The 17,070-nt window shown below is 40.6% G+C and overlaps 2 protein-coding genes across 2 annotated transcripts in view; both read left to right on the top strand.

Moving 5' to 3' along the window:
* Positions 1 to 479: 479 nt before the first annotated feature.
* On the top strand, positions 480 to 16,600 carry PABPC1 (poly(A) binding protein cytoplasmic 1). Its single transcript, XM_032130389.1, has 15 exons — positions 480 to 1,201; positions 5,781 to 5,974; positions 6,067 to 6,182; positions 8,002 to 8,141; positions 9,396 to 9,490; positions 11,002 to 11,139; positions 11,236 to 11,331; positions 11,763 to 12,035; positions 12,221 to 12,314; positions 12,481 to 12,591; positions 13,579 to 13,733; positions 14,163 to 14,247; positions 14,420 to 14,550; positions 14,840 to 14,935; positions 16,160 to 16,600. The coding sequence occupies exons 1-14, from the start codon at positions 1,009 to 1,011 to the stop codon at positions 14,930 to 14,932; spliced, it is 1,914 nt and encodes a 637-aa protein (XP_031986280.1). The 5' UTR covers positions 480 to 1,008; the 3' UTR covers positions 14,933 to 14,935; positions 16,160 to 16,600.
* The window catches only part of SNX31 (sorting nexin 31), a 40,661-nt gene continuing 39,303 nt past the window's right edge, over positions 15,713 to 17,070 (top strand). The window contains 1 exon segment of the mRNA XM_032109456.1: positions 15,713 to 15,718. Within this exon segment, the coding sequence (XP_031965347.1) occupies positions 15,713 to 15,718 (6 nt within the window).

Raw genomic sequence — 17,070 nt, 5'->3', positions numbered from 1 at the left:
AACTTCCCCCCCCGCCGCTGCGCACGAGCCGAGCGGGCCCCGCCCCCTTCCGGCCCCGAGCGCGCGACCTTCCCCCGCCCGCGCGCTCCCCCGCGCGGCCCGGCCAGCGGCGGGGTGGGGCGCGCGGAGCTCGCGAGCGAGCCGCTAACCCCCCGCCCCGTGCCAGCCGTTGGTCCGCTCGGCGCGCACGCGCCCTTCTACCCGCCCCCCCCCCGACCCGCGCACATGTGCGCTCCCTCCCGCGCGTGCGCTCTGCCGCCGAGCCGCCCCCCCCCCTACACCGCCCCCCGTGACGCCGAGCGGGCGCAGGCCCGCTCCCCGCGCGGCCGCCCCCCCACTGCGCCGCCCCGCCCTTGCGCATGCGCCGAAGCCGCCGCTCCGCGCCGGCTGCCGCGCGTGTCTCCACCCCTGCTCGCAGGTGCGCGTGCGCGGTGCGCGCGGCGCTCTGCGTGGCGCGCGGCGCGGCGGGGGCGGGGGGGCGGGGCGGGTATATATAGAGCACGGCCGGGGCGGCGGCCGCCCCCTTGTCCCCCGGCCGCCGTCGGAGCTGTGTGCGCAGTGCGTGTGCTCCGGACCACCCGGACACGCCGGCCCGGCCCCGCAGCACCATTTATTACTAAAAAAATATTTAAAAAAGCCAAAAAAAATCCAAAAATCTTAAAAAAAACCTTTTAAAAAAATAATCCTCTTTCCTCATCCAACCTTCCCGACAACCTTTCTGCAAACGGCCGGTTTGATATAAAATAACCCGGTGAAGCGAAGTCCCCGGACCCGGCGCAGCCGAGAGGAGACATACAGCGAGCCCGACTCCGCCGAGCGCAGCACCCGCCGCCGCCTGCTCCACCCGGCCCGCACGGAGCGACCCGACCCCCGCCCGCCCATCCGCCGCACCCGCTGCAGCCGTTGAGTCCGAGCGGCCCCTCGCCGCCTCCGCCGGCCCCGCTCGCACCGACCGCCGCGGCCTCTGCCTCGTCAGCGCCCCCCCCCGCGCCGGGAGACGGCGGCAGGATGAACCCCAGCGCCCCCAGCTACCCCATGGCCTCGCTCTACGTGGGGGACCTGCACCCCGACGTGACCGAGGCCATGCTCTACGAGAAGTTCAGCCCCGCCGGGCCCATCCTCTCCATCCGCGTCTGCAGGGACATGATCACCCGTCGCTCGCTCGGATACGCCTATGTCAACTTCCAGCAGCCCGCCGACGGTGAGTGCCGGGCCGCGGGCGGCGGCGGAGCCATGTTTGTCCCCTGCCCCCCGCCCCGGCCGCCGCCCCGCATCCATTTTGCCGCCCGGGACGGGGCGGACCCGGCGGGGCGCGGGGGGAAGTTGGCGGCGGGGCTGCCGCTCACACGCGGCCCGGGCCGCCCGCGCCTCGTGGCGGCCGGAGAAGCGGGGGGGAGGCGCTTCCGCGGATCGAGAGCGGCCGCGGGGCCCCGGTGGTGGGCGGGGGAGCGCCCGGGGAGGCCCCGGGGCCCGGCGGGGCTGCCCCGGTCCAGGGGAGGGGGTTGTGGATGAGTGTGCGAGCGGCTCTTCACGTCCGTCCGAGATGAAGGGTAGCTTGAGGAAAACATCGCAGTCATTAGCACCTTTTAATAACCGCGCAGGAGCTGTGTGTGTATGAGTGCGTGATTAAGAGGCCGGGAGAAGGAAGTAGGGCGCACCGGCGTGGCTGGGTAGTTTCACAGGCGTCCAGGCCGAAGCGTTTGTTAAAACACCATGGCAGGTCTGTCACGTGCAGGGAGGGCATGAAACTACTCGGGCCTCCATGTGCTTCTTCCTCATGTAGCTGGAGCCCGAGCTGTGCTCTCATCCGTGTGACTTCGCACGAAACTCTGACATTGTTTCCCAACTCGTGTTTTTATGAAACTTGGTTTTTTACGAAGTGTTGTTGCTTCTCTGAAGTTATATCGGTAAAGAAACTTTCTCTGTAACACTGGGAACAGTGGGATCCATTTGGAGGGTGTTTGACTAAAAGAGCCGAATGTGACGGTTTTAAGTTTTATGGAGTCCAATTTAAAAAAAGTAGTAACTGACCAACTAGAAAATACGTGATTTCAAGTACATTTAAGTAAACAGCTTTCTATTATAATGGTTTTATTTTCAAACGTTTGAAAGTGAGATACTGAAATTACAAACTTTTCAAGCAATTAAATTTAACTGGCTTTCAAAATTAGCTTTAGCATACAACCATTATCAGATCAGACTTTGGTGTACCGATGGTATCTGTATGTAAGTAGTAAAAGTTACTGCCTCATATTCTTAATAGGCAGATATTTCACCTGTTAACAGCTCTCACAATTCAGAGAGCTTTTGATTTATTCAGCCATTCTTTAGGATGAGACGAGTTGAATGCTTGTTTTGACATACTTTGCTTTTATTCAATAAAAGTGTATATGGTACAGTTTCTCAGAAAGAAAAACAAGAGGGGGTTAGCACAGGTCAGTACTGTGATACAATAATGTCAGGGTATAAGCTGAAGGTGATTAAAATGCTTCTTCTCCTTAGTATTGAGAGAGTTCCATAAGGGCTGACTTTATCTTGAGCAAGCAGTATATGTTATGACTTGGTTTGTGATTTTTCAAATGTGGAAACAAATACAGCTTTTTCACCTGAGCAGTGCTTAATTCAGAGTTTTTGGATATGTCTCTTAGAAAGGTGCTGTTACTCCAAATGTTACATGTATTTTTCAGACTTTGGGAGACACACATATTTTAGGCTACAACTAGTCTAGTTCAGCTAAAAGAATTTTTCATCTGTATCAAACTGCATCTGGCACATATCTGGAAGCAGTTGTTTAAAATACAGTTCAATGGTATTGCACGATTATACTTTTTCAAGATTTTCAGAATTTTATATTCTTGGCAAATACCTAGAAAGCATTTGCTGGGGGCTCTTTGTAGATCATTATGTTAATTTATTGCAACCTTGAAATAGGAGTTTTGAGGATGAATGGTTATTCTTACAATAATACTGGTTTTATTTTGCTTCCAAACTAGATTCCTTTTATTGGTTTAGCCAAGTTTTTAGCTACATCTCAGGCGATGCCTATTAAATAGCTAGTAACAACTACCTTGGGTTTTGAAAAACAGCTTTGAAGGTGTGCTTGACATTACCAGCTGTCTGTAAACGAGAGATCTCAAAGCTCTTCCAAAAACTAATTAGGCCTGATGACACATTTGTGAGGTATGCACACATTTCAGAGTTGTGACTTTTCTGAATTTGAGTCATAGTCTGGAGTAAAACTCGGGCAATCTTACTTAATCACTAAACTAGAAATATTCTTGAGTAATCTGAAACTGCACCAGAATCCTTTGGATTTTTAGAATGGTTATATTCCCAGAGCTATTTTATTTCATAGCTATTGCTGTTTACCTTTAGCACAGGTTAGCATTAAGTGTGTATTCTGTGTGATTTTGAAATTGTTAAAGTGGACTGTCCAGTCGACTAAAATGGGAGCGGGTGAGTCATTGAACGAGAGCTCCAAGCAGAATCAGCAGAAGTACAGCCTGGGTAGGTGTGTCCATTGGTAACAAGTTCGCTGCTGAATGGAGCTGCCTCCTGCAACCGGCACAGCCTTTTATGACTGAAATGTAATGAAAGTGAGCCAGTTTCACTCGTTGGTAATTTTAATGACAGTAGCTTGTACCTGGTTGTAGATGGAGTCTACTCATGTTTTAAAAATCTACCGTGGAATGAAAATGTGGTGTTGATTAAGCAGAAGTATTTAAGATTCTTGTACTGCTGCTCCATAGGAGAGATGAGGAGAGCTGTTGGAGTTTCCATGCTGTCCTTGTGGAGAAATTGCTCTGGTCTAAGACATGGGCTCACTATTTGTTAAGAGTGGTAATGCTTGCGAAGGACCCGTGGACCCAACTTTGAGTCAGATGATTGGGAAATGTGTCTAGGAACACACATTTTTGAGGAGTGTCAGGATTATTCTAGAAGCAATTAGCATGAATTAGAAAAGCCTCTTTTCTAGTAAAGGAAGCCCTGTTACAACTTCTAGAAATAATGAACTGTTTGTTGCTGGCACATCTATTGGTGCTGGTAGTAATAATTCTAATGACATCCAGGGCAGTAGTGAAGTCTTACAAGTTTCTACTGTGGTCAGTCTGATATCCACAGGTTTTTTTTTGTTTTTAATTTTTTTTTCTTTTTTCTTTTTCATTTCCCCACACCCCCCCACATTTGTAGTATAAAGCCTTCCAATTACTTTTATTTCTCATTAACAGTATTAGGTTGCCTTTTCTCTCCTGCTTAATTTATATTAAAGTTTTTGAAAGCTTTATTAACTTACTTAGAAGACTGGCATGTAGTTTTTGTGGCTTCAGTTTAAATCAGTTGCTGAGTTGCTACTGTCATGTGAATATGGTAATAGTATCAATAATATTTTTCCCCATGAAAATGTTAGATATCCATCTCTTTAATGCCCATAGATGTCTTTCAGAGAATATAATCTTCAAATTTATTTCTAATCTGACAATGTCACAAGAAAGGATAATTAAACATGTTGTGTATCAGCTGAATTCCAGGCTCATTGCAAATTGTCTTTGGCTGTGACATGCAACAACATAGCTCAAGATAACAGCAGGACTTAAAGAACAAAAACCTTAAATAAGGGTTTTCATAATGTGATTGGCCTTTGGTCCTCGCCAAAATATTAACTGACATGGTTGCTGTTTTTAACTAACACTAAGCTGATTTCAGTTGTGTTAACATGGTGTTGTTCTGATATTTGCAAATTACAGTGAAGTGAGTTAATGCCAATGGCTGTGACTTCAGGTATTTACTGGGACTTTTTTCAGTGTTCTTCCAGACTTACAGGAGCAGGGATGAAAAGGAACTGCTGTATTTGAGAACTATTGCTCTTTTGTGCTTAAATATGTTGCTGACTTAGAACATCACAGACATGTCTTGTGGCTTTGAAGAGACATGTGAAAACTGAACAGGTCTTGATACTTCCCCATCTAAATACACAAATAAAATCCCCTGATTTTACATGCAGGATTTAAAAAGTTAGTTACGGAGTTCTACTGGAAAAACTACTCCATTGGAGTAACAAAACCTGGTTTACATTACCCTGGTTTGCTGTTTTAATTCTTGCTCCTTCATTGAGCTCTTACGTATTTCATTGTGAGCTTTTAAAATATATGTATCATTTCAGATTCTCAAAACTTAATAAGTGCTAGTGTTGAATCTCTTTGAACTGTCTTGCCCAGAATTTCATCACAGATCTTTTTGGTCACTGACGAAGGTGTGTGGAACAGCTGCCTGAGCGAGGTTTGAACATCCACCTAGAAAGGAAATTTTGTTGGTTTAGAGGTATTGGTACTGTAGGTGTTCTTGGGTTGACGTTTGCAAAAGGCCTCATATAGGCACAAGCAGTACCCCTACAAGCATTTTTATTGGCACAGTATACACCTATGTGATCTGGGATAAGCCAGCTGGTTTTCACAAATGTAAAAACTTTGTAATGGCCACCACTTGCTGCCTTTTTTCCTGTCACCATACCATCTTTTCATAGACCTAGTTCTATAAGCTCATGAGATTTCTACAGCCTGCTCAGCTGACTTGTGCTACTTCCTAAGTGCATCTTTCGCTGATGAGTTTTTGCCAGTTCTTCCTTGCATACAACAGACTACATTGGAGGCTTAGGTTTGCATCTTGGTGATGGTGCTGGACTTGAAATAGTAAAAATATTATTAAGCATTGTAATTCAGCTGGTATTTGTGTGCTTATTAAGATAACTAGCATTTTCTACTAATTCCATAATGTTTTTCCAGCTGAACGAGCTTTGGACACGATGAACTTTGATGTCATTAAAGGCAAACCAGTGCGCATCATGTGGTCTCAGCGCGATCCATCTCTACGCAAAAGCGGTGTAGGAAACATCTTCATCAAAAACTTGGACAAATCAATTGATAACAAAGCTTTGTATGACACATTTTCTGCTTTTGGGAACATCCTGTCTTGTAAGGTTAGTGGAAAATAAAACATATTGACACAAAGACTTCTCAATTTATGCTGGAAACATTCCATGGGTATTACAACAAGGTTTTTCATTAATAGGTGGTGTGTGATGAAAATGGATCCAAGGGTTATGGATTTGTACATTTTGAGACACAAGAAGCTGCAGAAAGAGCAATTGAAAAAATGAATGGTATGCTGCTTAATGACCGCAAAGTGTAAGTACATAAATACGTGTTTGGCTATCAGCAAACTGAAATTCATTTTACAGCAAAGGTTTAAAAGCTTACTTAGGAAAGGAATGTTCTAAAAATTTCTTAATTTGAGATGATGTAGAGTTTTAGTGCTAGGGATTTTAAGAATTGTGTTATCTGCCTATTCTAAAGGCAGACTAAGTTCAAAAAGGCAAATAATGGACTCTGGAGGAAAAAATCATTGTGTTAATTGTCTTCCAAGCCAATACTGTAATGAGGATTTGGCATCTTCCCTGGTTTTCTGATCTTATGGTCCGAGATAAAATACAATCCATTGAGTATTCTGAATAATATTTCCTTTGTAAGAGTTGTGAGATAGGTGTGTTATCCATATTTTGGAGTCAGCTGATACTTAGAGTTACAGTTACTTGGCACTTAAGAGTGGTCAGATCAGACTAGTATTTTTGTATGAATGTCTGTTAATAGGCATATCTAGGGAGTAGAAAATAAAACTTAGAGAAGCGTAATGTTTTAAACATTATCACTGTTCACCGTTGTAGGAAAAAAGTTATTTGGCAACTTGTTTAATAATATTTAGGCTGGGGGAGTGAGTGTGCCTCACAGCTATGCCTAGGGGATCATTATGGTGTTTGGTATAATTGCAAAAGAACAGCTTTCTAAATACTTAGGAGGGTTTGGAAAAAAGATAACAGAAGTCAGCATCAGGTTACCATCATGGATTATTTTTATATTTAGAAATGGATAGATCAAGTCGCATATAGGGAGGACATACATGAAATGCCAGTCTTCCTGCTTGTTCTGTTCTTGACTGCCATACTGTGGATGCTTTTATTCAGCATCCATGTTTATATAACCTTAAATTAATAAAAATGGTCAGCATGCAGTCATAAAAGCATGTGGGTAAAATAATATCATGAGAGTTAATTTTGCTTTGAATTTCTATTCAAGCTAGTCTTTTAGAAGTCAATTAAAACACTTCACTCACTATCAAAATCTGCTGAACACACTGCACTTCCATTCTTACTATACTTGATTGCTATAAACTGGGTGAAATGTTCAAAGTTTAAAAATTACTTAGTTACTGGATGCTACTGTATTGCATTTGCCAGATTTGGAACTATAAGGTTAGTACAATAAAATTTTAAAGGGGGAGTCTGCTACAGTCAGAAATCACTGTCAACCACGTACACTCTGTGCTAGGGCAGGTCCTTGGGCTGCAGAATGTTATGTTCAGGTTCTGTACTTTCTGACAGTATGAGCTGTCATTGACATTGGTGCTCCCAGCCAATTTGCAATGGTATTTGACTCAAGAGCAAATTAACTATTTATTTCACTATGTCTTTAAAAAAAAAAAAGTCTTTGATATAGGCTGGAAAGGTGTGTTAGGGAGTGGGGGCAGTTAGTTAAATATTGCTTGCTTAAAAACTGGATCAGAGAGCAGTGACTGCTTTAAGGCTGCCAAGTTTTTAGTATGGCAGAGGGATTATGCTGTTACCTAGAATTTCTGTTTAGCCTCTTTACTTAGTACTCTTTCCATTGTCGAGCTCTTGTTGTCAGAGGCTGTTTTGTAAGAGTGAACAGTCTCACCAATGGCTTGAAAGCATTTTCATGCCTCTTAACTGGGATAAACATGCTGATGTAGCAAAGGATAGTGGAGTTTTTTCTGATGGAGTTTTATCATGAACATTTTAACTAAAGAATTTCATACCTATAGTGAATGAGACTGATTAAGAATAAAATACAGTGCTAGAGGACTAAAGTAAATGTTTAAACCTTGAGAGACTTGCTTTAATCTGTATTACTCTGTTCTTCCTACAACTAGATTTGTTGGAAGGTTTAAATCCCGCAAGGAACGTGAGGCAGAGCTTGGAGCCAGAGCAAAAGAATTCACCAATGTTTACATCAAAAATTTTGGAGAAGACATGGATGATGAGAGACTTAAGGAACTCTTTGGCAAGTTTGGTAATGTCTTAATGTTTATATAAACACAAGTGAACTTCAACTTACTACTTGTATCCTATCTGTACAGTGCCCTGAAATACAAGGAATCAGGGCTGTCTGATGTTGATTTAAAAATGTAATAAAGGTTACTAAAAAGTTGGTACTTAATTTCAGTTTCAAAAGTGCAGTAATATCTGAATTTTAAATAGGCAGAATAGCATATATAATCCTGTCATCAGAACTGTTTCCAATAATCTGAAAATAGTGTGTCTATGGGTTCGGCCATTTTTTGAAAGTTGCAAATAGAAGTGTTCTTTGGTTTAGTACAGACTGATGTTATGAATGCACCTACAGGATGTGTGACAAATGAGTTTACTGTTGCTTTCACTGACCTGCAGACTTACCTCTGTTATTCAGTTGTATTGTGGTGGTTGACCTAATACAAAATTATAAGGAACTATTCCAGTGCCAAGCTATGACATTCTGCCTTGATCCTCAGTTACACACAGGGCAAAATTATGGCAGACATATGACCATGATCTAGTAATGTATATGATGTGTCACCATCAAAATAGGAAATGGCAAATCCCTTAATGCAGTTACAGGTTCTTCACCTTTTTATTTTCAGCCTCAGCTTTTTTAAAAAATTTTCTTCCCTGTATGCTTTTGATGTTCTCCAGTGGATATTATGTAAAGCAAGGGAAGCCCTTGTACAAGAAATACCCTGTAGCAGCCTTAAGCATCATTCCTTAAGCACAGGAAATTCCTTTCTGCTCTTCAAGTATCTGTGGTTGAAACAGTAGCAAATTTAGCTGCTACAGCTAAATTAGCTACTTCAATTGAGTCTGTGAACTCCAATTTTCTAAAGATCTGGAATTGCTGAACTAGGATGCCCTTTCACCAGGAAAAATAGTAAAATGTATACCTAATTGCAAGGCCTCCCTCTGGCTTTTTCAGTACCTGTTTCAAAGGATGGAAGTGCTAATACTTTTTTAAATGTCATAATTTTTAATGATAAAATAAATTTCATTCACTTTGAGGTAAAATTTTGTTTGAAAATACAGTAAAAAGAAAATCAGCATGGCAGACTTCAGCCATAATGGATGAAGTTCATTGGGGCAAATTAGTAATTTCTTATTAATGGGTGATACTATTATTGGTGCAGGAGTCTTTTGTATTACAAATGAAATAAACTAAATATCTTCTAAAGAGGATGTTCAAAAGGTGAGAAGAATACACTGTATATGAAGCATAAGTATTTCATTCTCCTTTTAGGTCCTGCTCTAAGTGTGAAAGTTATGACTGATGAGAGTGGAAAATCTAAAGGCTTTGGCTTCGTTAGTTTTGAAAGACACGAAGATGCCCAAAAAGTAAGCTTTTGGACTTAATTTTAGGAATTCTGTAACTGAGACCCAAGTAATACGTTTCATTGAGTGATTAAGTTTTTTTAATTGGTCAAGGACACTACAAAAAGAAGTGCTCACTCCTTAAATTACTTAACACAGTTTCTGTAATTTAGAATGCTTTCTTATGAGTAAATGTCAATTGGTCTAAGGAGCCTGTTAAGTCAAGATACTGTGATACAGCTGGAACTAGTGCAGATATGGGGAATCTTGAATAATTTAAAAACCTGTTGTAGTTGGGCTTAAAGGGCTCAATGATATTTGGACTCTCTCATGCTGAGGAACATACAGCATAGTAAATTACTACATCTCTGAATCATTGGATCCAATTCGGTTGCACAAAATGTTTGTGCAAGGCAGAAGGAATTGTGTTTTCAAACTGTAGCTCTGCAAAGTCAGCAGGAAAGCTATTAGTTTTATAAAGCATGTTTGGCACAGCTGTAAGAAAATAGTCATAGAGCCATGTGATGTTGCTTTTACTCTGAGGGGTAACTTTGGAAGAAGGGTCCTTTTTATTTGTATATATGTCTATAACATGCCAGTATGCTGTATAACTTAATTCTTTGTCAATTGGTTGTTTTGATATGTCAGTTGATTGTGACAGTAGGGACATAGCATCAGGAAAAAAATGCAGTACAGAACAAATCATGGCAACAAACAAAAGTTTGCTTTTCAAAAGGCATTTTGGTGATGTGTCACTACTGCGAGTGTACAAGTGAGAGATTAGAACAAATTCTGTCTGTCTTAACATCTACATTTTTCAGTCTAGCATACATTAATTGATGAGTAGTTTCTCTTACTGTAGTCAGAATCATGTTGGGTATTTTAAATGATACAAAATTCCATTATCTCTGTAAATATGTCTAAATTGATCATAAATATATACAATAAACTGGTGACTTCTGGTTTTAAATTAATTGAGCACATATGTGCCAGAGTTTTCACATCTGAAGAGTTGTAACAGAAGTAGTTCATATTTTCATACTTCTAAGTATTTCCTTAATGAAAGACTAAAAGTGAAAAATAAAAAAATAAGCTATACATGCTATCCATAGCTTAACATGTAGTATAGAAAGATCTGATAGGTACTATGGTTTCAGATGTTACTTTTAAAGATAGCACTAGGTGAATTAAAGCTTTTCAACTTTATTTCCTTACTTTTCTCTGCTGTTAGCAAGATAAGGCTGGAGAAATAGTTCTTGCAACTTGGGATTTTTCATCCAGCTTCATATAAAAAAAAGTGGTTTGCATCCCTTGTGACTTGTCTTCAACAAGACAGAAGCATACTTGGAAAGCAATTTTCATGTTAGCATAAGTGGGGAAGTTTGGGGGTATTTTGTTTCAATTAGTGGTATTTTAAGATGGATTAGCTCTTTTTCTATAATCCTTATGTAGCTTTTTATATTTAAATTGCATTTTTTTTGTATGTCTGAAAAATGCTTGAGTACGAAGCACTGCTAACTTGTTTTTTAATGAAGGCTGTAGATGAGATGAATGGGAAGGAGCTCAATGGAAAACAAATCTACGTTGGCCGGGCTCAGAAAAAGGTGGAAAGACAGACGGAGCTGAAGCGCAAGTTTGAACAAATGAAGCAGGACAGGATCACCAGATACCAGGTTCAGTTTTAAAGCAAGAGGACTAACTCTATTACATGGTATTTTGAGATTTACACAGAACACTTGCTTTTAAAAATAACTTGCCTGTTTTCTTAGGGTGTAAACCTTTATGTGAAAAATCTTGATGATGGGATTGATGATGAGCGTCTCCGAAAAGAGTTCTCCCCATTTGGTACAATCACTAGTGCAAAGGTAAAAGTTCATCAGTTGTGCTTATCTGTTCTCTGAAAATTAGTAGTAATCTGTCACCAAAGAAAAGTTTATTTCATTCAGTAACAGATGTGATCCACTATAAATATGGGCATAAGCTTTCTTGATTATTGTACACGTCAGGTTAAATACCATATGATCATCCTTTCTTGAAATAAACTAAGTCGTGAGACTAGTGCGAGAAAAATTACATCTTTCCAGTGCAATATTGTGCTCATTATTATTTCAATGAGATTTTCATCTCTATTCAGGTAACAGTTAGCTATTAATTACACAATAATACTCGTTTTTATAAAAAATTCAGTAAAACAAACTGTGGTCTCACTTCTAATAAGCTGAAACAAGAAACCCATGCAAGTTCAGTAGGCATGGCACAGGACATTTAGTTATAAAATTAAATTTTGTACTGACAGGTGATGATGGAAGGTGGCCGCAGCAAAGGATTTGGATTTGTATGCTTTTCATCACCAGAAGAAGCCACCAAAGCAGTCACGGAAATGAATGGTAGAATTGTGGCTACTAAACCATTATATGTAGCTCTAGCCCAGCGTAAGGAGGAGCGCCAAGCTCATCTCACCAACCAGTACATGCAGAGGATGGCAAGTGTAAGAGCAGTACCTAATCCTGTAATCAACCCCTACCAGCCAGCACCTCCTTCAGGATACTTCATGGCAGCTATTCCTCAGGTATGTGTAGAGATGAGTAACTGTATATTTTTTACTGTGTTTAAAATCTGCTTAGATTTAACAGTAAATATAACTTAGCATGTGTCCATGATTCCAGCATTTCAATTTCATAGTAGGATGGTGATGGGCTGTTCAGCATGCCCTTCACAGACAACAAAGTTACGTGATGTTGTTGTGTTTGGCAGACTCAGAACCGTGCTGCGTACTATCCTACTAATCAGCTTGCTCAACTTGCTAGACCTAGTCCTCGCTGGACTGCTCAGGGTGCCAGACCTCATCGTAAGTCACTTCTTTACCTCTTTCCAGTGATTGCTGTAAACTCTGTAGCATTTACCTTTGCACTTTCAAATACATTTTCATGGCATTGCAGTATCAGTCTTCTCTTTGTTGTGTTGTCACCACTCACTGTTTCAGCATGTAACAGTATATTTTTTCCAAACCACAGCATTCCAAAACATGCCTGGTGCTATCCGCCCAGCAGCACCCAGACCACCGTTCAGTACCATGAGACCAGCTTCTTCCCAGGTTCCAAGAGTCATGTCAACGCAGCGTGTTGGTGAGTTTGATTTATGCAAACTTTAGGTATTAGACTTCTGTTCCAATTTTGCTGGTTCAGCCTGATCTTGCAAAAGCATTTGGAAGTTTATTATCACACATGGTAACACATCCTCCTTTTATGGCTCTTCCAAATAAATAAGCTAGTATCACCTTCTAGTAATTGCTTTAAATACTGTCCCAGCAAAGACTCCAGCTGTGATCCCATCTCTTTAGGATGAAGTACTTATTCTTGTGTGTGCTTCAGTAATACAGTATGATGGCTTCTGTAATTTCTAAACATAGTTGCAGTAATTGTAATAGTAGGTTGCATGTAGAAATAGAGATGATACAATTTTAGCTCTTACTAATTTTTTTATATTTCATATATACATATTTTATTATTGTGAGCCAGTATCATGAATGCAAAATCTGCACATCACTGAATGAAACCAGAATTGGCTGTAATCATAGAATGGTCTGGGTTGGAAGGAACCTTAAAGGTCATGCAGTTCAACCCCCAGAGGCAGGGAACTCTCTACTAGGCCAGGGTACTCAGAGCCCCCCATCAAGCCTGGTCTTGAACATCTCCAGGGATGGGGATTCCACAACCTCTGGAGGCATAATTCTCCCAGAATGTATTAGACAGCCATCTACTTCCTAAAAGTATCTTTTTTAGAATGACTGACATAATGTGCTCAGGAAATCAAATGTCCTTTAGCTTACAATGAAATTACATTAATACTCAAACAAAGTGGATTTTTTATCTCAGATCTTTTTTCAGTAGCATGTAAAAAGGGTAATTCATGAGTGAAGTGACTGGATAGTAGCATCCAGTAAATTTCAGGGTTTGAACCTTTGGATGTGACCAGTAATGTGACAGTTGACAGCACTACTAAGACGAATCTATAACACAATACCTAATTTAGGTATTTGATTCAAGTTGGTTTGTTGGGCAAAAAAATAATTATAATTATTTGGATATGGAATTATGTTACTATTTTTTCAGCTAATACATCAACACAAACAATGGGTCCACGTCCTGCAGCAGCAGCCACTGCAGCCACTCCTGCCGTGCGCACAGTACCACAGTACAAATACGCTGCGGGTGTTCGCAATCCTCAGCAGCATCTCAATACGCAGCCGCAGGTTGCTATGCAGCAGGTATGTGATCTGGGGAGCTGCTCTGTGCTTTTACTGATGCTCTTTGCACAGGAAGGTGGTGAGGGTGATGGGAGAGCAATTCAGGCTCTGCATCATGGCAGTAGAGTAAAAGCACTAGGGAATTGAGTATATTTCAAGTTCACATGGGATAGGATGTGATCCTGTGTTGCTTCATACTTTTCAGTTCCCTCATACCTTAGCCTAAATTCTTGTGTTTGCTCCTCAGTGAGGCAGTTTCTAATAACCTTCAGCATCATCACTCAGCTCTAACCAGTAGTAGTTGATTAAATAGACATAGCTGTTAGTTTCTTTGATGTTTCTGACACTGTAGGCATTGTGTATGCTGAGTTGTGGATTACTGGCTATTTGAAGCTGTACCTAATTATGAAGTAGAATTTCATTTTCAAATGTTGTTAAATTAATTTGCAGCCTGCTGTCCATGTGCAAGGTCAGGAACCTTTGACTGCTTCCATGTTGGCTTCTGCCCCTCCACAAGAACAAAAGCAGATGTTAGGTATGTACATGATACCTTTCTCTACACATTGTAGCAGAAGGACAGTCAAAGTACACTTTTATCAATCTTAAAATGCAGAGTAAATTGTTTTAGCAGTAGAACAAGGTGTTGTGTTTCCCTTATCCCTTAAATTTAGGCTAGATTTGTCCCTGATTAGCTTCTTTCTCTCTAGGTGAACGTCTATTCCCCCTTATTCAAAACATGCACCCTACTCTGGCGGGTAAGATCACTGGTATGTTGTTGGAGATTGACAACTCTGAACTCCTCCACATGCTTGAGTCTCCTGAGTCTCTTCGTTCGAAGGTAGGGGGACTTTGGCCTTGCACTGGTTCCATAGGTGGTTAAGGCTTACATGGATCTAACAGGTGTTTGTGCTGGCACAGTGGAGTAACAGCAATGCAGCGGTGGCTCAGGGCAAGAGTATCCTCTCAAAGGGTGACAGTGACTTACATTGCATAAACTGGAATTGTAATGTTCTCCTTTTTCTTTTTAACAATGCAGGCGTTGTTTATATATATGATTTCCACTGTATTATTAAATATAAACGAATTGCTGTGCTTCTCTTAATTAATTTTTCTTTTTTACTGAACAGGTTGATGAAGCTGTAGCCGTACTACAAGCCCACCAAGCTAAAGAGGCTGCTCAAAAGGCAGTTAATAATCCCACTGGGGTTCCAAGTGTTTAATAAGTAAGTCGGACCACTGTAGTTCCATAGGTTGACTGGGGCAAGTCTTTGGTCCATGGCCTTGTAAGCAGCATGTGTCCAGGCTCTGTGTCATTTGCAGCCACAGGAAGTAACAGCTATGGTAAAAACCTTCTGTGCTCACTTGGTTAGCAAAAGTTACTGATGTGTCGTTGTTTTTAACAGCACATTTAGCTGGAATTTGTTCTAGGCATGTGTACAAAAACGGGCAGTTCTGTCAAATGCTACTATTCATACTGTTGTTTGAGAGCAACTTATGGAATTGAAATAAGCTTAAAAAGGCATTCCAACCCCCTTTTACCTTAAGTCATTAAAGAGCTTATTTACACTGTAATCTGAATATACTTACCAAATTCTAAAATTGTACAGTAAGTGAAAATTAAACTATATATTGTCTTGACTTCACATTTGGGTGAATTTAATGTCAATTAAAATAATGATTTTTCTTCATTGCCTTCTGTGGGGTTGGTGTCTTAATTGTGCATGACAGAGGCAAATGGTGGTACCTTAACAATTTTGATAGGGAAGAAATGTGAAGTTGAACATAAAAAGGAGTCTGTTACCTCTTCTGTCTAGTTAGGTTTTGCCTGTGAACTTGCTTACCACATTTGTAGCTATCATTTGAAGGTGTCTGCTTTAACATCTGATCACACAGAATTTTCTTTTTTTTCTTGATATTTTAATTTCTGCAATTTTCCTTTTGGGGTCAAAATTTGAGTCATGATTTTTACACATTTTTTTTTTGCTAGTGACACTTTCACAATGGAGGTAAGTGCTGAATAGGTTGTCTCTCCTAAACTAAGATGCCCAGACTTTGAGACCATTACTCTGTCTTCTGCATGATGTTTTAATAATTGAAAATTGAAAATACTACTAGAGTAGTTATTTGATGAGCCTCAGTGTGCTGGCCTCAAGAGTAGATGTGACCTGAGGTCAATCACTGTAACATTGTGCTTAAAGTGGTGCTGTCTGAGGTACTGCCCAGTTCTAGAGTCAGTTTTGTCTTGCCAAGGATCACAGACTTTTGAATACTTTTGTGTCCCTAAAAAGTGGGGGGACTTCTGATACTCTGCTTCTAAAGAATTTTGGTGTCATTGATACAGTGAAAGCCCGGAGTGCTGTGTGGCATACAGCAGCAGAAAGCATATCAGAAAATGTGTAAGGTGCTGCTTTCATTTTAAAATGTAACAGCATTGTTCTTCTTTGCAGAACTATCCGGGACTACAATCTAGAACTTCGCTTCACCGAAGAAAAAAAAATCTAAACATGGAAAAACTATTAAATATTGAGAAAAACATTGCAAAATATAAAATAAATAAAAAAAGGAAAGGAAACTTTGAAGCTTACGTACAGAGCAACGCCGGGGCTAGCAAAACAAATGCTGGTCCTAGATTACTTATTGATTTAAAATTTAAAAAAAAATAGTAAAATAAAAAATACAAATTAATGTTTTATAAACCCAGGGGAAAAGAATTTTCAGCACAGTACAAAAATTTAAAGCATTCCTTTCTTTAATTTTGTAATTCTTTACTGTGGAAAAGCTCAGAATATCACCACTGTTTTAGTTGACAGTGAGAATTGATAGCTGAGCAAAGAAACATAATTTGGATTATAAAATTCTTGGTTTAATAAAAATTCCTTAAACACTGACTTAGTTGTGATGGTTTCTTTTGTACAGTGTAATTTTCATAAACTTGTCATCCAGAATGCCAAGTTAGAATCCCACTCTATAGTATGCTTTAGTGGATTGTAGAGAAGATTAGCCTACACCTGTAGACTGGCTTCTAAACAGTAGAAGTGAAGGGAGGGGGAGAAATGTTTGGGGTTTTTTTAATAAATTGCTGCTTTATCTGAATCTGGTCTAGTGTACAATAGCATAGAAGTAATTCTGTCTTTACCCAGGGATGATGGGATCTTCAGGTCCGTTTGTGTCACTAGAAGGAGTTTGCAGTGAAATGGCTAATGGCACTAAAGTGGGAAGAGGTAGCACTGCCACGTGAGCTGTTTCATTTGCTACAGAACCATACTGAAGTTGGGAGTTTTGTGGGATTAACACTTAAATGCGTAATCAAGCTAATTTTTAAATGCATAACTGAGAGAGTAAAAGGGCTTTTGTTGTA

The sequence above is a fragment of the Corvus moneduloides genome, chromosome 1 (assembly GCF_009650955.1).
Source record: "Corvus moneduloides isolate bCorMon1 chromosome 1, bCorMon1.pri, whole genome shotgun sequence".
In the NCBI taxonomy this organism is placed as follows: Eukaryota; Metazoa; Chordata; class Aves; order Passeriformes; family Corvidae; genus Corvus; species Corvus moneduloides.
This window is presented reverse-complemented; position numbering and strand designations above follow the sequence as displayed.